Source organism: Amblyraja radiata, chromosome 5, assembly GCF_010909765.2.
Source record: "Amblyraja radiata isolate CabotCenter1 chromosome 5, sAmbRad1.1.pri, whole genome shotgun sequence".
Taxonomy (NCBI): Eukaryota; Metazoa; Chordata; class Chondrichthyes; order Rajiformes; family Rajidae; genus Amblyraja; species Amblyraja radiata.
The window spans coordinates 44,824,710-44,849,638 of record NC_045960.1 but is presented as its reverse complement, the minus strand read 5'-3'; the positions used below and the strand labels follow the sequence as shown (position 1 = coordinate 44,849,638).

The following is a 24,929-nucleotide window of genomic DNA, read 5'->3' as shown; positions in this document are numbered from 1 at the left end:
ATGGTACTAACACCATCATCAAGTATGCAGATGATACAACGGTGATTGGCCTCATCAGCAACAACGATGAGTCGGCCTACAGGGAGGAGGTCCAGCACTTAGCAGCATGGTGCGCTGACAACAACCTGGCCCTTAACTCCAAGAAGACCAAGGAGCTCATTGTAGACTTCAGGAAGTCCAGGGGCGGCACGCACACCCCCATCCACATTAACGGGACGGAGGTGGAACGTGTTTCTAGCTTCAGGTTCCTGGGAGTCAACATCTCCGATGACCTCTCTTGGACCCACAATACCTCAACTCTGATCAAGAAGGCTCACCAGCGTCTCTTCTTCCTGAGGAGACTGAAGAAGGTCCATCTGTCTCCTCAGATCCTGGTGAACTTCTACCGCTGCACCATCGAGAGCATCCTTACCAACTGCATCACAGTATGGTATGGCAACTGCTCTGTCTCCGACCGGAAGGCATTGCAAAGGGTGGTGAAAATTGCCCAACGCATCACCGGTTCCTCGCTCCCCTCCATTGAGTCTGTCCAAAGCAAGCATTGTCTGCGGAGGGCGCTCAGCATCGCCAAGGACTGCTCTCACCCCAACCATGGACTGTTTACCCTCCTACCATCCGGGAGGCGCTACAGGTCTCTCCGTTGCCGAACCAGCAGGTCCAGGAACAGCTTCTTCCCGGCGGCTGTCACTCTACTCAACAACGTACCTCGGTGACTGCCAATCACCCCCCCACCCCCCGGACACTTATTATCACTTATTATTATTTATTTAAATCATTTGCTATGTCGCTCTTCCAGGGAGATGCTAAATGCATTTCGTTGTCTCTGTACTGTACACTGACAATGACAATTAAAATTGAATCTGAATCTGAATCTGAATCTGGTGGGGGATGGAGATGTAGTGTGACTGGACGTCCATAGTAAAGATGAGGGAGTGAGGTCCTGGAAAACGGAAGTCATGAAGGAGACGAAGAGCGTGTGAGGTGTCTTGGACATAGGTAGGGAGGGATTGGACCAGAGGGGATAGGATGGAGTCGAGGTATGTGAAAATTAGTTTGGTGGGACATGATCAAGCAGAAATAATGGGTCTGCCAGGAGACAGTTACACTCAGTTTCTCCTCACCATCATCTGTATACTGTCTTTCAGAGATCACATGAATATTGCAATTGTAGCTTTAACATGTACCTTGCCTTCACATTCTTGGACTTCTTGTATTATTCTCTATTTACAAACTTCTACAGATGCACCATGGAAAGCATATTGTCAGGTTGCATCACAGCTTGGTTTGGGAACAGCTCTGCCCAAGACCGTACGGAATTGTAGAGAGTTGTAAATGTAACCCGGTCCACCAAACGGCCCAGACTTCCCACCATTGTCTCAATCTACACTTCATGCTGCATCAGAAAAGCAGCCTCTGTATCAGACTTGTCTTGCCCCAGTTATTCCTTCTTCTCTATACTCTCGTCAGGCAGAAGGTACCAAAACTTGAAAGCGTACACCACCAGAATCAGGAACAGATTCTTTCCGTCTATTATCAGGCTTACGAATCCATCGAACCATCCACTCCACAGTCAAAAAGGCACAACACAGGATGTACTTCCTGCGGCAGCTGAGGAAGCACAATCTGCCACAGGCAATGATGGTCCAATTCTACACGGCCATCGTAGAGTCTGTTCTCACCTTCTTCATCATAGTCTGGTTTAGCTCAGCCACCAACCACGACACCTGGAGGCTGCAGCGAATCGTCCAATCAGCAGAGAAGATTATTGGCTGCAACCCTCCCTCCATTGATGAACTGTACACTGCAAGGGCCAGGAAGCGAGCGGGCAAGATCATCTCTGACCCCTCTCACCCTGGCCACAAACTCTTTGAATCACTTCCCTCTGGAAGGCGACTCCGTATTGTCAAAGTTGTCACAGCCAGACATAAAAACAGTTTTTATCCATGAGTAGTTGCTCTACTCAACAGCCAAAAATTTGTAGCCTCCCTTTGATCTGGTATTTTGTTGGTTCACATGCGTGATCAATGGTGTTTTATCATTCATGTCTTATTTTTATTAATCTTTAGTGTTTTCTGAGTCATTCGTAACTGTCACTGTATGTCATGTTGTTACTTGTGGGCGGAGCACCAAAGCAAATTCCTTGTATGTGAATACTTGGCCAATAAACTTACTTACTTACTTACTTATGAATGGTCCTTCAATAAGCTAGGTTACTGGTGGATTCAACTCTACCCCATTGTGGACTTTGGACTTTGTCCCTGAAAATGATGCACTACAATGTAGAGAATTATAATCTGTCCTCTGCACCTCATTTGCCCTGTTTATTGTACTTGAGTTTGACGTGATTATATTTATGTATAGTATTATCTGATCTGTTTGGATAGCATGCAAATCAAAGCTTTTGATGGTACCTCCGTACATGACAATAATAAACTTAAACCTAAAATTAGACTAGAGTCTTGGATGTTAAGTTCAGTACTGGGCAGAGTGGATGGACAAATGGCTCAACTGGGAGAGCGATTGCCTTCCAGCTCCCGCAACCTGAGTTCAATCCTGATTTCAGGTGCAGTTTGTATCTTCTCCTCATGACTGTATAGGTTTCCACTGGGTGCTTTGGTTTCCCCACCACAGCCCATAGATGTGCAGTCGGTAGATATTTAATTGGCCAGTGTTAATTGATGTAGATTTGAGTGTCAGAGTTAGAGTCTTACAGCGTGCAAACAGGCCCTTCAGCCCACCTTGCCTACACCAGCCAACATGTCCCACCAACACTAGTCCTACCTGCCTGGCAGCTCATTCCATACACCTACCTCCCTTTACATGAAAAAGTTACCCCTTGGATTCCTCTGAAATCTTTCTCCCCTAACCTTAAACCTATGTGCTCTGGTCCTCGATTCCCTTATTCCCAGCAAGACTGTGCATCTACCCAATCTATTCATCTCATGATTTTGTACACCTCTATCAGATCACCCCCTCATCCTTCTGCGATCCAAGGAATAGATTACTAACCTACTCAACCTCTCCCTATAGTTCTGACCCTCGGTGCCTGGCAACATCCTCGTAAATCTTTCCTGTAACACGGTGCCCAAAACTGAACACAATACTCTAAATACGGCCTCACCAATGTCTTATACAACTGCATTATAACCTCCCAGCTTCTATACTCAATGCTGTGACTGATGAAGGTCAATATGCCAAAAGCCTTTTTGACCACCCTATCTACCTGTGATGCCACTTTCAACAAACTATGTACCTGTACTCCTGGATTCCTCTGCTCTGCAACACGTCCTAGAGCCCTCCTCCCCAAAGATTAATAGAATCTGGGAATGTGGTGAGTTTAGAATACAGGGAAAATACAGGAAAACATTACTCTGTGAGCCAGAATAGACAGGATGAGTCAAAGGGGCTTCTTTCTATGTTGTATGGAAATGTAGTTATTTCCTCCTAGTAATTCCATCATTTGCTGTGGCCATTCTCTTAGGCAGAACATTCTTCATTATTTGCTTCATACTTTACACCACGCATCCTTTCCATCATATGCTTTCTTCCTAACAGCATCTCAAATCTGTCTTGCTCCACATTAGCTCAAATATTGAAACTCTTCTAAGTGTTTTTGCTTTGATCAGACGATCATTTTAAACAGCATGCATTCACTTTAAGCAGTCTGCTCCTCCAACTGGCTCCAACCTGCCAAGCGTTTGACATCTGTATCCTGCCCTGCAATATATCCTGTTCATTAATCAGCCTGCCTCATCAACCTATACCTCTGCTCATTCTCTTGCCCTTGGTTAGAATACACTCCATTGCCTTCTATTATTGCAGCGCTAATCCCAGCCTTCAATCCCTGTTTTCATCATTTATTTAGAAAAGACCTCCTTGATTAATTAAATATGATCCAACGAAAGACCTTTGAAATGAGGTAAACATTGCAAAATTAATGTCCACACGCAACGTCATGTGACATTGAACCAGCCTTAATTAACATCTTCTGATATCAAAATTAAAATTACCAAAATCTTAATAGGAGGCAAAATTGACACCAGTGCTTAATAGTCAGAGATAATAGGGATTGCTGATTCACAATGGAGAAAACAACATGAGAAGAAAAGTACAATGAGGTCTTCTCAACAGATGAAAATAACTTAAAAACAAATGGAGGTCATGGTTATATAACACTAACCATGAGACATCTATAGACAATAGACAATAGGTGCAGGAGTAGGCCATTCAGCCCTTTGAGCCAGCACTGCCATTCACTGTGATCATGGCTGATGATCCTCAATCAATACCCCCGTTCCTGCCTTCTCCCCATAGCATGCAAATCAAAGCTTTTGATGGTACCTTCGTACATGACAAATCAAATCTTTAAGAGCTCTATCTAACTCTCTCTTGAAAGCATCCAGAGAATTGACCTCCACTGTTTTCTGAGGCAGAGAATTCCACAGATTCACAATCTAGAAACAAATCTATATTACTAAATCTCTGATCTTGACCGCTTTTGGCCCACTGTGCTGCGATTTCTGACAGAACGCCGCCACCTAGGGCCATCATTTTTGGCCACCTCGCTCAGAGCCCCCCTCCGCCTTACGGGTGCAGAGGATTTTTCCCATCGATGACAAATCAGAGAGATATTAATGTTTTAAAAAAATTCACCATTCTCTCTGCTGCCCCTGCTGGAGGGAGGCGGAGCGACTATAAAACCAGGAAGTGGTGTGCCTCACTCAGTCTCTGCAAGATGGATGAAGGTTAGGGTCACGTCTCTCTGAGCTCTAAATAACACTGAACAAACGTCTACACAACTGAGTACCCTTAATGTGGTTTGAAAATGAAGAAATGGTTTGTTTGAAGTAAAAAGGCACTGCCTGCAAATGGTTGTTCGGGTGCTTTGGCTTGAAGTTGAAAGGCACTACTTACTGCAAATGGTGGCTTGGGTGCTTTGACTTGAAGTTGAAAGGCACTACTTACTGCAAATGGTGGCTTGGGAGCTTTGGTTTAAAGTTGAAAGGCACTACTTACTGCAAATGGTGGCGGGTGATTTGCTTGAAGTTGAAAGGCACTACTTACTGCACATGGTGGCATGTTGTTGAAAGGCACTACTTACTGCAAATGGTGGCTTGGGTGCTTTGGCTTGAAGTTGAATGGCACTACTTACTGCAAATGGTGGCTTGGGTGCTTTGGCTTGAATATGAAAATCACTACTTACTGCAAATGGTGGCTTGGGTGCTTTGCTTGAAGTTGAAAGGCACTACTTACTGCAAATGGTGGCTTGAGTGCTTTGGCTTGGTTTAATTGCACTATTTACTGCAAATGGTGGCTTGGGGGCTTTGGCTTGAGGTTGTAAAGCACTACTTACTGCAAATGATGGCTTGGGTGCTTTGGCTTGAGGTAAAAAGGCACTGCCTGCAAATGGTTGTTTCGGTGCTTTGGCTTGAAGTTGAAAGGCACTACTTACTGCAAATGGTGGCTTGGGTGCTTTGCCTTGAAGTTGAAAGGCACTACTTACTGCAAATGGTGGCTTGGGAGCTTTGGCTTGAAGTTGAAAGGCACTACTTACTGCAAATGGTGGAGGGTGATTTGCTTGAAGTTGAAAGGCACTACTTATTGCACATGGTGGCTTGGGTGCTTTGGCTTGAAGTTGAAAGGCACTACTTACTGCAAATGGTGGAGGATTATTGGCTTGAAGTTGAAAGGCACTTCTTACTGCAAATGGTGGCTTGGGTGCTTTGGCTTGAAGTTGAAAGGCACTACTTACTGCAAATGGTGGTTTGGGAGCTTTGGTTTAAAGTTGAAAGGCACTACTTACTGCAAATGGTGGCTTGGGAGCTTAGGCTTGAAGTTGAAAGGCACTACTTACTGCAAATGGTGGTGGGTGATTTGCTTGAAGTTGAAAGGCACTACTTACTGCAAATGGTGGAGGGTGATTTGCTTGAAGTTGAAAGGCACTACTTATTGCACATGGTGGCTTGGGTGCTTTGGCTTGAAGTTGAAAGGCACTACTTACTGCAAATGGTGGAGGATTATTGGCTTGAAGTTGAAAGGCACTTCTTACTGCAAATGGTGGCTTGGGTGCTTTGGCTTGAAGTTGAAAGGCACTACTTACTGCAAATGGTGGTTTGGGAGCTTTGGTTTAAAGTTGAAAGGCAATACTTACTGCAAATGGTGGCTTGGGAGCTTAGGCTTGAAGTTGAAAGGCACTACTTACTGCTAATGGTGGTGGGTGATTTGCTTGAAGTTGAAAGGCACTACTTACTGCAAATGTTGGCTTGGGTGCTTTGGCTTGAAGTTGAAAGGCACTACTTACTGCAAATGGTGGCTTGGGAGCTTTGGCTTGAAGTTGTAAAGCACTACTTACTGCAAATGATGGCTTGGGAGCTTTGGCTTGAAGTTGAAAGGCACTACTTACTGCAAATGGTGGTGGGTGATTTACTTGAAGTTGAAAGGCACTACTTACTGCACATGGTGGCTTGGGTGCTTTGGCTTGAAGTTGAAAGGCACTACTTACTGCAAATGGTGGCGGGTGATTTGGCTTGAAGTTGAAAGGCACTACTTACCGCAAATGGTGGCTTGGGTGCTTCGGCTTGAAGTTGAAAGGCACTACTTACTGCAAATGGTGGCTTGGGTGCTTTGGCTTGAGGTTGAAAGGCACTAGTATTGCAAATGGTAGCTTGGGTGCTTTGCTTGAAATTGAAAGGCACTACATACTGCAAATGGTGGCTTGGGTGCTTTGGCTTGAAGTTGAAAGGCAGTACTTACTGCACATGATGGCTTGGGTGCTTTGGCTTGAAGTTGAAAGGCACTTGTTACAGCAAATGGTGGCTTGGGGGCTTTGGCTTGAAGTTGAAAGGCACCACTTACTGCAAATGGTGGTGGGTGATTTGCTTGAAGTTGAAAGGCACTACTTACTGCACGGTGGCTTGGGTGCTTTGGCTTGAAGTTGAAAGGCACTACTTACTGCAAATTGTGGCTTGGGTGCTTTGGCTTGAAGTTGAAAGGCACTACTTACTGCAAATGGTGGCTTGGGTGTTTTGCTTGAAGTTGAAAGGCACTACTTACTGCACATGGTGGCTTGGGTGCTTTGGCTTGAAGATGTAAGGCACTACTTATTGCAAATGGTGGCTTGGGTGCTTTGGCTTGAAGTTGAAAGGCACTTCTTACTGCAAATGTTGGCTTGGGTGCTTTGTCTTGAGGTTGAAAGGCACTACTTACTACAAATGGTGGCATGAAGTTGAAAGGCACTATTTACTGCAAAAGGTGGCTTGGGTGCTTTGGCTTGGTTGAAATGCCCTATTTACTGCAAATGGTGGCATGAAGTTGAAAGGCACTACTTAATGCAAATGGTGGCTTGGGTGCTTTGGCTTGAAGTTGAAAGGCACTACTTACTGCAAATGGTGGCTTGGGTGCTTTGGCTTGAAGTTGAAAGGCACTACTTACTGCAAATGTTGGCTTGTGTGCTTTGGCATGAAGTTGAAAATCACTACTTACTGCAAATGGTGGCTTGGGTGCTTTGCTTGAAGTTGAAAGGCACTACTTCCTGCAAATGGTGGCTTGGGTGCTTTGGCTTGGAGTTAAAAGGCACTTCTTACTGCAAATGGTGGCTTGGGTGCTTTGTCTTAAAGCTGAAAGGCACCACTTACTGCAAATGGTGGCATGAAGTTGAAAGGCACTACTTACTGCAAATGGTGGCATGAAGTTAAAAGGCGCTACTTACTGCAAATGGTGGCGCGTGCTTTTGCTTGAAGTTGAAAGGCACAACTTACTGCAAATGGTGGCTTGAGTGCTTTGGCTTGAAGTTGAAAGGCACTACTTACTGCAACTGGTGACTTGGGTGCTTTGGTTTGAAGTTGAAAGGCACTACTTACTGCAAATGGTGGCTTGTGTGCTTTGGCTTGAAGTTAAAAGGCACTACTGCAAATGCACTTACTTCCTGTTTGCACTGTATATTGATTTTAGATAAAACGCTACCACTTACGACTGTGATTTTTGGCCATCTTACTCAGTCCCCCCTCCGCTGAGCAGGTGCAGAGAATTCTTCCAATCAATGAAAAAAAAAGTGTTATTAGTGTTTAAAAAATGTTGAGAATCTCTCCTGTCAATCACGCCCTGAAAGCCACACCTTTCAACCGGTGGGAGGGGGAGGGGTTATAAAACCCAGAAGTGTGGGTGTGGCTCAGTCTCTGTATGATGGGGGAGGGAGAGGTCATGACTCTGTCTGAGCTGTGAATCAACTGAACACACTGAATGTCTACTGAACTGTGAGTTTGGTGTTTTTGTGTGGTTTTATGGTGGTTTCACCCGGCATGAAATGGTATGAAGCTGCATTTGAATTTGGTGGCCTTCGACCCTGCTTGAAGTGGAATGAAACTGCACTTGAATTTGGCGGCCTTGCATCCTGCTTGAAGTGGTATGAAACTGCACTGAATTTGGTGGCTTTGCACCCTGCTTGAAGTGGTTGGAAACGGAACTTGAATTCGGTGGCCTTGCACCCTGCTTGAAGTGGTTGGAAACTGCACTTGAATTTGGTGGCCTTGCACCCTGCTTGAAATGGTAGGAAGATGGATTTGAATTTGGTGGCCTTGCACCCTGCTTGAAATGGAATTTCAAGGAATAGTCATGAGTCACCTGCCAGCCCACCAGCCGTGAGTGAGCTGCCAGCAGATCAGGCTTGAGGGACTGAGCTGCCACCCCAAGAACCCATACCAGTACTCCAGAAAGCCCCCCCACTGGCCACCAATATTGGAATTGGTGGAGAGGTGGAATATTGCGTCGGGGGACCAGCCCTCCCATGTGAACATGGGACCCAACGGGTCCCACTTAGTCTAGTATAATATACAATGCATGACCAAACTAAAGAGAAAGCTACCTTCAACCCATTAAAACGACAGAAAGGTAGGTTCTAATGGAAGGTCACTAAAGGAAACCATTGACTCCATTTCACTTTACATGGGGAACATCTGATATGTTTTTGTTTTCTGCAATATCTATTTATTTAATATCAGAAATACATATCAAACTAAAGAAGCATTTTTGTATCCAGTATAAGCCAGGCATGAGACAGGAAAAAACTGAAAAAGAGATGGGGGTCCAAGGGACAGCGCCCCTGGCAGGGGTAAAAGGGTGCAGCGCCCCCTTTATTCAGAATTGTTTTGATAATTGTACCTTGAAATTACACTGTTTTCTTGCCTGTTTACCCTTTATTTATACTGTCATTTTATTAATTGTACCTTAAAATAACACATTTTACTTGCTTGTCACTTCTTAATTTACACAGAAAATTTGTGATAATCATACCTTAAAATCACACTGACTCCTTGCTTGTTTACACTTAAGTCATATTGAAAATGTTTTATATTACACCTACGCCTACTTGTAACATACCTGTTCCTTGCTTTTTTAATAATTATTCCTTGAAATGAAACAATTTCCTTGCTTGTTTACCCGTAATTTATTCTGTAATTTTATTTACCTTTAACATATTTTACCTGATTGAATCAGGTAAAAAAAAGAACATTGTAGTGTCTATGACATACAGACTCTTGAATGCAGTGTGAGCGTTGTGTACGTGTATGTAACCCCGGTACGGTAGGCCAAGGGGACAGAGGAAAACCGCTACTCTACATGTGCTCAGCTGAGCACTAGCCGTAGAGATGTGCCTGCAAAGACGGTCGGCCCGCACCCGCATACATGCTTTCCGCTAAAATAGACTCCGTGTATTTCCACGTGCTCAACCATCGGCGCAGCGGCTCACTGTCTCGCGGAAAGCCATTAATAGCGGAGATTTAGACAGATTTTTTTTTAACCAAATTTCAAAATCCACGGATCCGCGGAGAAATGTCATGCCTGAAATCATTCAATGTAATGTAAACATAGTAAAATAATGTGAGAGAGAAAGGAGAGAGAGAAGGAAAGTAACAGAGAGAGAGAGAGAAGGAAAGCAAAAGAGAGAAAGAGAGAGAGAGCGAGAGAGCGAGAGAGCGAGAGAGGGAGAGAGAGAGAGAGATGTTTATCAGCTGCTGAGAGCATCGCTACGGATGGTAAGGATGAGGAGGCAAGGGTTAGTCCTCAGGGAGATGGCGAAGGTTACGGGAGAGGGAGGGGTAAATACTGAACACGTCTCAGTCTATATGAAGCAGTACCACACCACACAATGTAATTAACTGCTGGGCCACCTGGGAGGCACTTTATTTTAGATTGTGCAGTATTGTCATTAGGCAATGTGCACTGATATTTACCGAGCAAAACAGCACTCCAAAATGAAAGGGATGTGTTTGCCCCCAACACCACTGCTTTCGGACGAGTGATTAGTCACATTGAAACTTCATTCAACAAGAATGAACATAAAGCACTTAGAAGTCTCATTAGAAGTTACCTGGGGAAAAAATGACACTATTCCTAACACATGTCAAAGACAAGTATTTGGTGCAACTTTGGGATCTTTTCTGCATGTTAAAATATACCATTGAGTAGATTGAAACTAATTATGTTTTCCACAAGCATTTTGATTTCCAAAACACAAAAAATATATTTTGAAAGAAGCTCCTAGAATCAGCATTTAGCCAATGTGAATTCTAGTTAACGTTTACAACATTTGCTTTAAAGAGTCTCAAAAATGTTAATAAAAAAATCTCTAAAAAAAGTGCAAAAATTGAAATGTTTTCCTCACAACATGTTTTGGTGCATGGAATCATTTTAGACGCATCAGAAATAGGTTTTGGTTTGCATTACAACCAGATATGCAAAAGCTTCATCATCATTGTAATCAAAACTACTGTACATCACCCAGGGATAAGCTTACCATAAATTTAAACTGAAGCTAATTCTTCTTCAAAAGTAACCATCTGTATGAACACACTCACATTAATATCACAAGGATACTTGGAGACTGCTCATTTCCTACATTTCCGTTCCCTTTGGAATTAATTGCAAACTACTTATTCTCATGATATATTAATGCTGTACCACATTGTTCTTTAGTTCTGTGAACCAAAGCATTGGTTGATTCTAAATAGCTACCATACTTACTGTGTAAGTGGTCAAGCAAGCTGCCATTTTTCATTAATTCGGTAATAATGTAAATTGGCTCTTCAACAGTGCACACAGCATACAGCTGAATTAGCTTGGGATGTCTTAATAATTTCATTAATTGTGCTTCCCTTAGGAAGTCCTGCTTGGCCATCGTACCTAAAAATAAACACATTAAACAAATTCTAATCACCTTTACTCTTATCCAGCAAGATCCATGATAACATCTAATAGGCAGATTATATTCTACACATAGTTGACAGTGATATATCTTCTTTGAAAATAAAATCATTCCTGTCCAATATTATTTATTTGAAAAATAAATTTCACTCCTGTTCGATGTCATAGTCATAGTCATAGAGCACAGACACAGGCTCTAGGGCCCAATTTTTTGTTGCTGTCCAAAATGCTCATCTAAACTAATCCCATTTGCTTGTATTTGGCCCATGTCCTTCTAAACCTTTCCTAGAGTACACCTAATATAATATGAATACATTGAGGTAGCAATTCCTAATTTGAGGAAGGGCATCCTTGCTATTGAGGCAGTGCAGTGTAGGTTCACAAGGTTAATCCCCGGGATATCGGGACTGCTATATGAGGAAAGATTGGAAAGACTGGGCTTGTATTCACTAGAATTTAGGATGAGAGGGCATCTTATAGAAACGTATAAAATTATAAAAGGACTGGACAAGCTAGATACAGGAAAAATGTTCCCATTGATGGAGAAGTCCAGAACCAGGGGCCACGGTCTAAGAATAAAGGGTAGGCCATTTAAAACTGAGATGAGAAAAAACTTTTTCACCCAGAGAGTTGTGAATTTGTGTAATTCTCTGCCTCAGAAGGCAGTAGAGGCCAATTCACTGAATTAATTTAAAAGAGAGTTAGATAGAGCTCCTGGGGCTAGCGGAATCAAGGGATTATGGGGAGAAGGCAAGTGTACACTGAGCGCCAAACAGCTCACTGGTCCCACAAACTTCCAGGCCATTATTTTCCAATGCTGATCTGTTCAAACTTAAAAAGAAATGTTGTTTCAAGGTGAAAATGGAAGAAAGGCATAGGTTTGTTTCTGCGACTGCTGTGGAATTACTTTTATTAACCTCCCATATACCTACTCACTATGATGCTACTGTATCCCTATTGCATTGAAATCCTTTCATCTAGCATTTACCTAATTTCCGTTCTTATATTTCCAGGCAATAACAAAGTTCAAGCAAGATCCAATGTTGATTTGTGTAGGAAAGAACTGCAGATGCTGGTTTAAATCAAAGGTAGACACAACATTCTGGAGTAACTCAGCGGGACAGACAGCATCTTTGGAGAGAAGGAATGGGTGACGTTTCGGGTCGAGACCCTTCTTCAGACTGATGGGTGATGTTTTGGGTTTAGCCAAGTAATGTTCTCAGCTAATGACTCGTCTTCAGTGTGGACGGGCTTGCAAGAAATCACCAGCTACAAGAGGAAAACCCCCCACTCCTTGGACAATCGTCTGCTGACCACAGACCTGAACGAGTTCTATTGCAGGTTTGAAAGACAGAAACATAACCCCCTCCCCCACCCACTCCTCTCCAATCACCACTTCACACCTACTTACAGCCTGACTCCAGTTTGCAAAGACTGGACCCTCCTCCACTATCCACCCCCTTCTTGCTGCCCGACATCAGTCTGGCCACTTCTCCATCATTAGCAATAGAAATTGAGGAGGTGGAAAAGTTATTCAGGAGCCAGAAAAGCAGGAAATCTCCAGGACCGGAAAATGTTTCCCCCTCTACCCTCAAGCTCTGTGTCGAACAACTGGTACCAGTCTACACAGATATTTTCAATCAGTCCCTGCAAACCTGCACTGTCCCTGCCTGCTTCAAAGTCTCCACTATATAGTGATCTGCCTACAGACAGGAGGTGACACAGCTGGCATCCTGGTGCCATCGCAACAACCTGGGGTTCAATGCTCTTATTCAATGCTCCCCCCCCCCCCCCCCCCATTCACCATCAACAACACTACAGTCACAACTGTGGAGTCATTAAAGTTTCTTGGAACCATCATCTCAAGGGACCTTAAATAGAAAGCCACAGTGGAGCAGGAATTCCACCGTCAAAAACGCCCAACAGAGGATTTACTTCCTGCGGCAGCTGAGAAAACACAACCTGCATGTCTGAAGAAGGGTTTCGGCCCGAAACATTGCCTTTTTCCTTCGCTCCATAGATGCTGCTGCACCCGCTGAGTTTCTCCAGCTTTTTTGTGTACCTGCCACAGGCAATGATGGTCCAGTTTTACACTACCATCATAGAGTCTGTCCTCACTTTCGCCATCATGTTCTGGTTTGGCTCAGCCACCGAGCATGACATCCGGAGTCTGCAGCACATCGTTCGATCAGCCGAGAAGTTGTTGGCAGCAACTTTTCCCCCATTGACGAACTGTACACTGCAAGGGCCATGAAGCGAGCGGGTAAAATCATCTCTGGCGCCTCTCAGGTAGACAAAAATGCTGGAGAAACTCAGTGGGTGAGGCAGCATCTATGGAGCGAAGGAAATAGGCAAAGTTTCGGGTCGAAACCTTTCTTCTGACCCCTCTCACCCTGGCCACATATGCTTTGGCACTTCCCTCGGGGAGGTGACTCCAGACTGTCAAAGCCGTCACAGCCAGACATAAAAATAGCTTTTTTTTCCATGAGCAGTAGCTCTACTCCACTGACAAAAGCCTGTGACCTCTTTTTGCTCTGGTATTTTATCTTCATGTTTAAATTATAATGTTTTATTTTTAATTTTCTACTGTATATCGTGTTTTTATCCTTGCGAAAAAAGCACCAAAGCAAATTCCTTGTATGTATACTATACATACATGGCTAATAAAATTTATTCAATTAAATTCAATTCAATGGTTTGCAGTTTGTATCACTGTACTTTGTCAGCATAGATTCAATGCCTCTGATGGCTTCCTTAAAGTACTCAGTTTTGTCATGTTTAGTCTAGTTTAGTTTATTGTCACGTGTACCGAGGTACCGTGAAAAGCTTTTGTTGCGTTCTATACTGTCAGCAGAAAGACAATACATGATTACAATCGAGCCATTTACAGTGTATATTTACATGATAAGGGAATATGTTTGGTGCAAGGTAAAGCCAGCAAAGACCGATCAAGGATAATCCGAGGGTCACAAAAAAGGTAGTTAGTAATTCAGCACTGGTCTCTGATTGTGGTAGGGTGATTCCGTTGCCTGATAACAGCTGGGAAGAAACTGTGCCTACTAACAAACTTTGTGATGCCTTAGGGGAAGAAGTCTCCAGTGAGGGTACTACATAGCATCCCTAACAGTGACTATATTGTAGAGCAGAGTACAGATTAACATTTATATGGGTTTTGTGAGGAAGATACTGCAATAATCATGGACGATAATAATTATCAAGCTCACAAAGTGTATTCAGAATGGTTTGTCAGAGTGAAACGGTGAGGAACCGACCAGGGAGCAGGCTATTTGAGGTCTGGTATTGTAAAAGGATACAAGATTAATTAGATATCTTGTAATAAAGGATCCCCCAGGAAAGATTCTTCACAGCATTGCAAAGTTTCAAATTCAGTTGAAGGTAAGAAATTTGAGTCAGAAACCTGTGTGCTAGACTTATACAAAGGCTATTACACTTGTAGGGGCTCAGAGGTGGTGAAAGCAGACGGCAAAATAGATTAAAGGGTAAGATAATGAATCAACTGTGACAGATATTTAAGAAATCATTTCACAAATTTTCAAAATATGCATATTCTGCTACAAAGAAAGGCTCTACAAAAATGATGCACGTTCCATGGGCATCTACTGAAGTGTAGGATGGTGCTACATTGAAAGAAACACCATACAATGGTGTGAAAACATAGTGGTAGTAGGCCAGAGGACCAGAAATCTTTTAGAAACGAACGATCAATAACAAAAAAAATTTCAAAGAATGGGAAAGGTAGGATCAGGTAGGAGGGAAGGGGGGATAATAATGGGATACAGAATTGGCTTCATGGTTGGAAGCAGAGGTGCTGGTTGAAGGGTATTTTTCGGACTGGAGGCTTGTGACTAGTGCTGTGCCTCAGGGATTGGTGCTGGGCCCCATTGCTGTTTGTCATTTCTATCAATGATTTGGATGAGAACGTACAGGGCATAATTAGTAAGCCTGCAGGTGGCACTGAAATAGATGGTATCGTGGACAGTGAAGATGGTTATCAAGGGCTGCAACGTGATTTTGATCAGCGAGGCAAGCAGGCTGACCAATGGCAAATGGAGTTTAATATAGGACAGCACCTGCCCCAATGTGATTACTGACCACCTAGATTCCCCAGTCTCTATTATTGCCTCCTGTCAGGTGTGATACAAGCTGCAGTCTTCCCCTCTTTAGTTATCCGCATGCTTTTTCCCCTCTGTGAATACTTCTCCATGACAACAAGCTCAGGGTATTGAGGCCAATATGGGTTCAGCCACAGTCTTGTTGACTGGTGGATCAGGCTCAAGGGACCATCAGCTTACTCCTACTCCTGTTTTCTATGTGAGTTTCTTCTGCTTCTTAAAAGCTTTCCATGATCCTAGTTTCATGTAATCAACACACTTTTCACTGTTTCCAAATCCAGATAACTTATAATAGACCAACTAAAAAATAGTCCGAAGCACATAGCATCATTCAGCATCATTGACTTAAATTTTGTTTCCAATCTTCCAAACTATTTCCCATATGCCTCTTGTGTCCTTATCTGTCCATAAGTTTCTTTATCAGTTACTAATTATTTTTACAAAATTACAATATAATACTTTCTCCCTATTTAACTTATTCATTACCTACATCTTCACATCTCGACATAATGGCCTTGAACCTCTCTCATGTAGGTAAATATGATTTGGTATTGTTAGCACAGGCGGTACGGTAAAAAATATTCCATCCAGGTCAGTCATGAATGTGGCGCATACACACCTGGAACCCATTGATATGTACGCTGACTTTAAGCTCAAAATAACAATGATACAGGTCTTAGCAAAAAGGTGGCACTTTGTTTTGGTATTAGTTTAAAGGCCCAAACTTAAGTGGTCCATTGTTGAGGAGATTTTCCTTGAGTTACATTCCTTCGTATCAATTTTAATCCCTCCATACTATCGCTGCCACTGCTCCGAGTATCTCCCCTCCTGCCACAAACCCTCACTCCTCTGCACAGCTCATGGTCAATTTCCTCGGTGCCCCTTGGAACCCGAGTTGTTGCCTTCCCCAAATTTCTCCTCAACCTTCCACTTGTGATTCATATCTTCTGCTTCTCTACCAAGTCATCCACATGGTCCTCTCCCAACCACTCCACGCCTCCCACCCTTGATAATCCCTTTGTGACTATTTGCATGTGAAAGGTCTACCCTGCTCACATAGTTAATAACAAAGCTTCAAGAGCCCTGCCCCATACTGGACGATGCTTCACACATGGAGTCATTGCTAAGCTATTATCTCTTATACTAGCTTTCAATACCTTGATTAGCATTCCTCTAGTACACACATCCTACTTGAAACCTGACCTCAAGCTCTGCATCGCTATTGATCAAATGAGTGTTCATACCGGTTTTTAATGTCTTTATGGCAACTTGCGTTCTGTCATTCCAAACGCCTTGCCATACTTCTCCAAAGGTTCCAGCACCCAATTTCTTTATTAATTTCAGAGAGGTTCGAGGGATTTCCCATTGATCCACAGTGTTGTAGGATAATCCGACTGTTACCGGCGTTTCCAGCTGATAGTTTAAAAAGAGACGGTCAACATATTTTACTTTTCAATAGCACACATGAAATCAGTGATGAGAATCTTCAAATTTATGAAAAAAAACATAAGGAACCACATCATGAAATCTAGAAGAACCACTTAGCTTGATTTTGTCTTCACTACAAAGCGGGGAGCTTAGATTTGAAAACTGCTATGAAGACACTCAGTTCACCATACTTTGTTTGAGGGGACTGCCGCCAAAAGAAACCTGACAGGAAGCTCCTCCTCCCCCCCCCCCCCCCCCCCCCCCCCCACACACACACACACACAACTTCTCTTTCCAGCTTTCTCTCTCCTACCAATCAGTCTGAAGAAGTGTTGCAACCCCAAAACATCATCCGCCCATTCCATCCATGGATGCTATCTCACCCCCTGAGTTCCTCCAGTGCTTTGTTTTGTGTTTTTTTGGAGCCTTCCCTCATAGTGGAAAACTTTGATCCTGCTTTGTGGGAATGTTTGTGTTAAGACTTTGTGTTATGTGCACTTTATTACTCGTATGGCTGTATGGCGACCACACATTTCACTGTACCAATTGGTACATGTGGCAAATAAATGTATCTTGTATCTTGTATCTTGTTTTGCTCCAGTACAGCATCTCTGTTCTAGGTTCTTCTAATGATTACTTCTTGCTGCACTAACACAGGAATTATTGTCCCACAACAAGATTAGAGAATGCAGGCTGGCTGTTAGGTCAGCACAGTACATGGAGAATTGGACCAAGAGTTGCATCTACATGGAGCTATTCGTAAAGACCCATAACAAGTTACTCAGTTAAACAATGTTTGCCATCCAGTCACTATGTTCTGTTGGGAGGCACAGAAGCCTGCTAAGCCTGCTACGTTTCACAATGATTGACAATCCGGGAAAAAAATTAACCAGGATTATAACGAAATGGGCTCCAGGGCCATAATGTGTACTTTTGCTTCATTTCTTTGAGATGTGTTTGTGCCATGGACAGGGTAAAGAGCTCTACATCTTGAAGTGCCAATGAAAAAGTGGTATGTGTACCAGAACCAAAACTATCAACTAGAACACAAATATCATAAAAATCTCCTGCCTGACAAAACACACAGCCAAAGTCTTTGGGAACTTACTGACCAGCTCAATGAACACATTTCATCTGAAAACTTCAAAAAACTTTGTGACAAAGAAAAACATTCTCCTAGTACTACTACAGAAAATTAAAATTATATAAATGATGCAATAATTTTAATTTTGCATATTATCTTACCTTCTGGCATGGTGCCTCAAGCTTTGTACACAAGCCATCTTGCTTCTGCATGTAGTTGTAAACCATTTCTGCCAACGTTTTAAATGTTGATCTTCTTGCAATGAAAAAGCCTCCTTCATCCAACCGTCTGATTTTATAATGTTTCACAGTATCTCCATCACGAACTGCAAATTAGGTCATAAAAAATAAATAAACAAAACATAATTCAAAATACATTTTATTCAATCAGTTTTTATACAGAAGTGGTGATGGTTGATCAATAACAACGTGAATGAGATAACACTGCATTTAAATCAAAGTTTCATTGCCTCTGGGGCTTTGATATGAATTAACCTGGACATATCATACTGTTCGAATGGATTTTTAGGCATCAATTAATATTAGTTAAAAAAAATTAAAATAGCGGATAGCAAGTACCCAATGGAAACCCCTGTGGTCACAGGGAAAATGTACAAACTCCACACAGACAGCACCCGTGGTCGGGATCGAACCCGGGTCTCTGGCGCTGTGAGGCAGCAGCTCTACCTGCTGCGACACTGTGTTTGTATGTACTAGGTGAAGAATAGGACAGTCACACTTCAAACACAGAAAGTTGATTATACAGATGTAACAAGTGTAGGAAGGAACTGGAGATGCTGGTTTAAACCGAAGATAGACACAAAAAGCTGGAGTAACTCAGCGGGAGGGCAGCATCAGGAATGGAGATAAGGAATGGGTGACGTTTCAGATCGAGACCCTTCTTCAGGCAGTAACAAGTTACTATAACAAGCTACACATTTCAGTAAAATAAATTAGAGGAGTCAATGCAAATTAAATGGTTCGCATTTGAAGGGAATGCAGGACCAGAAGACCAATGCGTAAGCAAACAAAAGTCTCGGATAATGACAGAAACTGAATATGCAGACTTGGCTTTTTAAATAGCAGGACAACATGCTATTTGCTGACTTTTAAGCACCATTGGTCAGATACCAGCCGGAGTACTTGAGTCAATTTTGCCTGCACATTTTAGGGAACAAATTAAGGCTCAGCATTGATGCAGAAAATAATACCAGGATAACGTTTCAGCAAATGACTTCCATATAATAGAGATGAAAATTAAGTTGTTCCCCCTCGCACAAAGGTTTTGATGGAAGGATTTAAAACTGCGGAAGGTTTTGATGGAAGAATACTCTAATTCTCTATTTCTAATAGCAGAAAGAATGCTGACCATCAAGAATGGATTTACAGTAATTGACGAAATCCAACTTGACAAAAAAGTTAACCAGCCTGTAATTATGATCTGCAACACACTGCTAGAAAGGATTATGATAGCACATTGAAAAATAATGTTAAATAAAGTGAATTGGATACAATATTACATGGAACAGAAACATTTTTGAAGTGAGACACTGGTTCGAGGAGTGCTTGTAAGTAAACAGATGTGGGGATAAAACAAGCAAAGCTCAGCTTAATGGGCAAACGTAGATATTTCAACCCATACATTTATTGACTTTAATGTCCATTATCATTGCTATGCTGTCTTAGAATCAGATTGAGGACAGTTACTCAGGAAGCTATAATGGTTGGGAAATGTTGGACGATTTAATGAATGTAATGTATTGAAGAAGGACTTTGAGATTCAATTATGCCTAGCATGAACTAAATGACTAAAATAAAATAAAAAAGGAGCTATAAACCTTGTGACCACATGAGCCAGCTCTGCCATTCATTATCATGACCGATCTTCAATTAGTTCTATTTTCCAGCACTATTCTCATTTGCCATGATTCCCAAAAATCTATCAATCTCTGTTTTGAATGAAAACAATGACTAAACCTCCACAGTCCTCCAGGGTAGAGAATTTCAAAGGTTCATGGCCGTCTGACAGAAGAAATGTCTTCTTCTTTTGGTCATAAATGGTCTATCCTTCATTTCAAACTGGTCTCCTGATCCTAGAATCTTCCGTCAGGGCCAACATCCTCCTGACTTTCAACTGGTCAAATACTAGTTATAAGTTTTGATGAGATGTTCTCTTACCTTCTAAACTCTCAAGATGTCTTATCTGTATCTCCTCATTCAACAAAGCTACCATCCCCAGAAGGAGTCTAGTGAATTTTCACTGTACTCCTTCAATGGCAAGTACATCCTTTACTTAGTTAAATAGATCTAAACTCAACACAATACTCTAGGTGCAATCACACCAAAGCTCTGTACAATTACCTTAAGGCATTCTTACTCCAATAATCAAACTTTCTTGTAATAAGGCTACCGCATCATTTGTTCTCCTAACTGCTTGCTATATCTGCAAGTTGACCTTTGGTGCCTTTTCTACAAACACATCTGGGTCATTTTGATCATCAAAACAACCCATTCTCTCACTAAGTGTCCGTTATTTGTACATAATGGATGATCTTCCATTTTCCACATTATATTCCATTTGCCATATTCTTGCCCACTCATCCAACTTGTCAAAGATCCCCTTGAAAACCTTTTACACCCTCCTCCATATTCACAAGTTTGGTATCATCAGCAAACTTGAAGACATTTCATACCTCAGACAAGTTGCTTGGCTAGATTATAAATACTGGAGATCAAGCACTGATCCCTATACTGTTCAATAATTAATTCACACTGCATATCAAAATATTACCCCCATTCCATGTGCTCTAACTTTATCAATCCGCCTCCATCATGGTTACTAAAATATTCTAGAATTCTGAAGAGAAAATCACATTTGATTACTTATGTTATTCAAAATCTAGAGATTTATTCACATCTATCAGGATGAAAACGTTCAAAGTGCAAGATAAGCAAAGTAAGTGAGGAACAACCCTTCAGAAACATAACAGATCAAAAAGAGCGAACACCCTGAAGCTAATCAATTTTATTCTGTTTGAAATTAAACTGCAAGAGTGCTCCATAGATGTGCGTAATCAATTCCATGTTTCTGAGCAGAAATTTCAGCAGAGGTAATGTAGCTTTGCAAACTGATAACCTTACACTGTTGCCCATCAAACTCACTTGAGAAATATTGACAATAACCATATAACCATATAACAATTACAGCACGGAAACAGGCCATCTCGGCCCTACAAGTCCATGCCGAACAATTTTTTTCCCTTAGTCCCACCTGCCTGCACTCATACCATAACCCTCCATTCCCTTCTCATCCATATGCCTATCCAATTTATTCTTAAATGATACCAACGAACCTGCCGCCACCACTTCCACTGGAAGCTCATTCCACACCGCTACCACTCTCTGAGTAAAGAAGTTCCCCCTCATGTTACCCCTAAACTTCTGTCCCTTAATTCTGAAGTCATGTCCTCTTGTTTGAATCTTCCCTATTCTTAAAGGGAAAAGCTTGATCACATCAACTCTGTCTATCCCTCTCATCATTTTAAAGACCTCTATCAAGTCCCCCCTTAACCTTCTGCGCTCCAGAGAATAAAGACCTAACTTATTCAACCTATCTCTGTAACTCAGTTGCTGAAACCCAGGCAACATTCTAGTAAATCTCCTCTGTACTCTCTCTATTTTGTTGACATCCTTCCTATAACGAAGAATAAAGCATGAGCTTGAATATTAAAGCTTTAATTGACATCAAAAGTTGATTGAATTATCAGATCAATATTATTCTTTCTTCTATATGTGTGACCTGATAAATTGATTTCCGTATGAAGATCACAGCTGTGTGCATTCTACGACTTTAAAAAAAAGTACTGTGCATGTATTTATACAAATGTACTCAAGTCCCAGAACTAATTTTGGATTGCTGCAGCCACAAGCAGTAAAGAGAACTGTAGTTAAGAAATGCTTTATTTATAATATTCTAATACTTTAAATCATTAAGGGAAGGTAATTCTTTCAATTTCAGACATATGTCACAGCACATCACAGTGTAAGACTCATTCTATCATAACAATAGACTGGAGTTTGTGATAGATGATGACTGCACACCCTTTCAAAGTGAAGAAATATGCAGTAAAATCTAGTGATCACAGACCTATAAAGAGTTTTGTCAGGTGGGGTAATCAGGTGGTACGGACGCCAGTGGCTGGAAAGGATCAGTATGGTGGTGCAGAGAGTTATAAGGGCCCAGAAGTTGAACACCTACATCATCTCTACCTGAGTACTGGTCTTGGAACTGCTCAAAATCCCCTTCAATCATACTACTGAGGAACAAACAAAGCTAGGAAAACCTGGCGGGATTGTAATTGCCAAAGGACAAACATAACTCAGAGCAGTATAACATAATTTTGCCAACAACATTTTTGCTCGACAACAGACATCATTACAGGTATATTGAATGCAGAGATCATTGGCTGTTCAAATGCTTTTTGTGATAGGCAGTATCCAGTCGAATAAAATTACAGCTTTCCATCTAACTAAATATAACTGATGCCCACTAAGATTGAAGATAAGTGTTGAAGATGCTCATCTGCCATTACATTACATTACAATTTTCTTTTACATATCTCTCTTACACCACATTGAGCCCTGGTCACCTAAACAATAAGAATGCTTGTGTGAAGAGGTGATTCGTTGATGATAGCTTTGCCTTCAACACCATAATACAGACTCTCATCCCTAAAGTTCTAGGCCCGGCCTTAGGGACTCCAGGCCTTAGTCAGATAGTATTGTTTATAACATTTCCTCCACCCTGACCCTCAATACTGATGTCCCTCAGGCTTATGTTATCAGTCCTTCGCTCTACCCTCTATACACCATGGCAGTGTGGATAAGTACAACGCCAACTAGATTCTTGTGTTCACCATAGATGCCACTGTTGTCAACCGGCTCAACTATAATGATTAGAAAGAATACAGAAAAACATCAAAAAGCTCATACCATGGCGATAGGCCAACAGTCATGCCTTCATCCTCAGCAAGACAAAAGATTAAGCAGAATAGCACAAGAAAACCTGGACCCACTGCAGTTCGTTTACCGCAACAACAGATCAACGGTGGATGCGATCTCGCTGGCTCTCCACTCCGCTCCGGACCACTTGGACAACAAAAACTCCTATGTCAGCCTGTTATTCAATGACTACAGCTCAGCATTTAACACAATCATCCCCTCCAAGCTGGTTACCAAACTCTCAGAACTGGGTCTCTGCACATCCCTCTGCAATTGGATCCTCGACTTCCACATTCACAGACCACAGTCTGTCCGTATTGGTGGAAATGTGTCAGCCTCGATAACAATCAGCACGGGAGCACCCCAAGGCTGCGTGCTCAGCCCCCTGCTGTACTCAGTCTATACTCATGACTGCGCAGCCGGACATAGTGCGAACTCCATCATTAAGTTCGCTGACGACACCACTATTGTGGGACGTATCACTGATGGAGATGAATCAGAGTGTAGAAGTGAGATCGACCGTTTGACCAAATGATGCCAGCACAGTATCCTGGCTCGCTACACCAGCAAAACCAAGGAACTGATTGTGGACTTTGGAAGGGGTAGGATGGGGACCCATAGTCCCGTTTATATCAACGGGTCGATGGTGGAGAGGGTCAAGAGCTTCAAATTCCTGGCCGTGCATATCTCTGAAGATCTCTCCTGGTCCGAGAACCACCTGAACCTGCAGATAGTGGTAAACACAGCCCAGTCTATCACAGGCTTGTCACCTCTTTTAATCCTGTTCATCTTCATGCTACATTGCATCGGGAAGACTGGAAGTATCGTCAATCATGTCTGCCACCCTTGTCATTCCCTCGTCTCTCTTCTACCTTTTCGGAGAAGGCTTGGATGTCCAGATTTTTTTTAAATTTTTTTTTGTATTTTTATTTATTAGAAGCAAATGTACAAAAATATAACCAATGGCATATGAAATAATAGTTATTGTACAGCTTCAATTTTAACTTTTAGCTATCGTTAGAAGAAAAGAAAGGAGTAAAAGCAAGAAAGAGAAAAACTGAAATGTGCAAAGATAGAACCCCTAGACTACCAAAGTGGTGTAGCCATAGAGTAAATGAAAGAAAGAAGAAGGGAATAGAAAAAATAAGAAAAATAAAAAGACACAAAGAGAAAGAAAAAAAAAAGTGGTGATATACCTGCCTCGCATCCCTCCCCACCCATCACCCAACCTGTAATTTTACTTCGGAGTCACGTGAGTGACTACGTGAAGAAGGGCCGTCCGTCTGCGTGCGCATCATTATATCTGAAAGCTATGCGCCAACGACTGACTGGCAGGCGCGCTGCGTCCTCCCAGCGGTTAAGTTTAAAATACGGCAGGTAAGTGTTTTCAAAACTACTCTGCGGTCTTTTGGCGGGTTCAGAAAATTTGTATTTTCAGGAGTGGACCCAGCCATGTCGAAAGTGAAGAGACAGTCTGCGGGGAAGCCGGCTACCGAAGACCGCGGTAATCCGGCTACCGGGCGACTGTCTGTTTCACCGACATTGCCGCCGGCAGCAGAGCCGGCAGGAGAAGACCTGGTGCCTGACCAAAGAACCACGGCGGTCCCGCAGGGGCGCAAGCCCACAAGAAGTCTGTGAGGCCCGTAGACTCAGACGGGTCGGGCGAGGAGGGATCCCTTCCGTTGTCGGGAAGCGTCCGTGGGCGACCTACCCATATGGAGCAATTCATGGAGAAGTGCCTCCAGAATGATCTGCTCCGCAGGAGGGAGCAGTATCAGCACGGGTATCCACAGCAGGCCGTGCCAGGAACCTCATACATGCGACAGCAAAATGTCTTCCCCGCAGAAGGGGGAAGTATATCGGGGCAGCATTACCCTGATTCTAAATACGGGACCACAGTGGGGGAGCATTCCCAGGGGAGCGGAGCAGAAGTTCCACTACTGTCATCCAGATTTGCGATAACCACACCACTGGCAGCACCCCTGGACGAAGACCTGGCCAGTAATATAAACTACTTGGCGGCTCACCAGTTGAAAGACCTGGCTATGGAGGAGACCATAAACAGGTACCCCCTCCTGCAAACTG

The 24,929-nt window shown here is 42.6% G+C and overlaps 1 protein-coding gene across 1 annotated transcript in view; it reads right to left on the bottom strand.

The window, feature by feature from the left end:
• The window catches only part of frk (fyn related Src family tyrosine kinase), a 131,665-nt gene that overhangs the window by 6,975 nt on the left and 99,761 nt on the right, over positions 1-24,929 (bottom strand). Inside the window, exons 3-5 of the mRNA XM_033021139.1 lie at positions 18,006-18,169; positions 16,577-16,745; positions 11,020-11,178 (exon numbers count right to left, since the gene is read on the bottom strand). Coding sequence (XP_032877030.1) covers positions 11,020-11,178; positions 16,577-16,745; positions 18,006-18,169 — 492 coding nt within the window. The remainder of the gene's footprint in view (positions 1-11,019; positions 11,179-16,576; positions 16,746-18,005; positions 18,170-24,929) is intronic.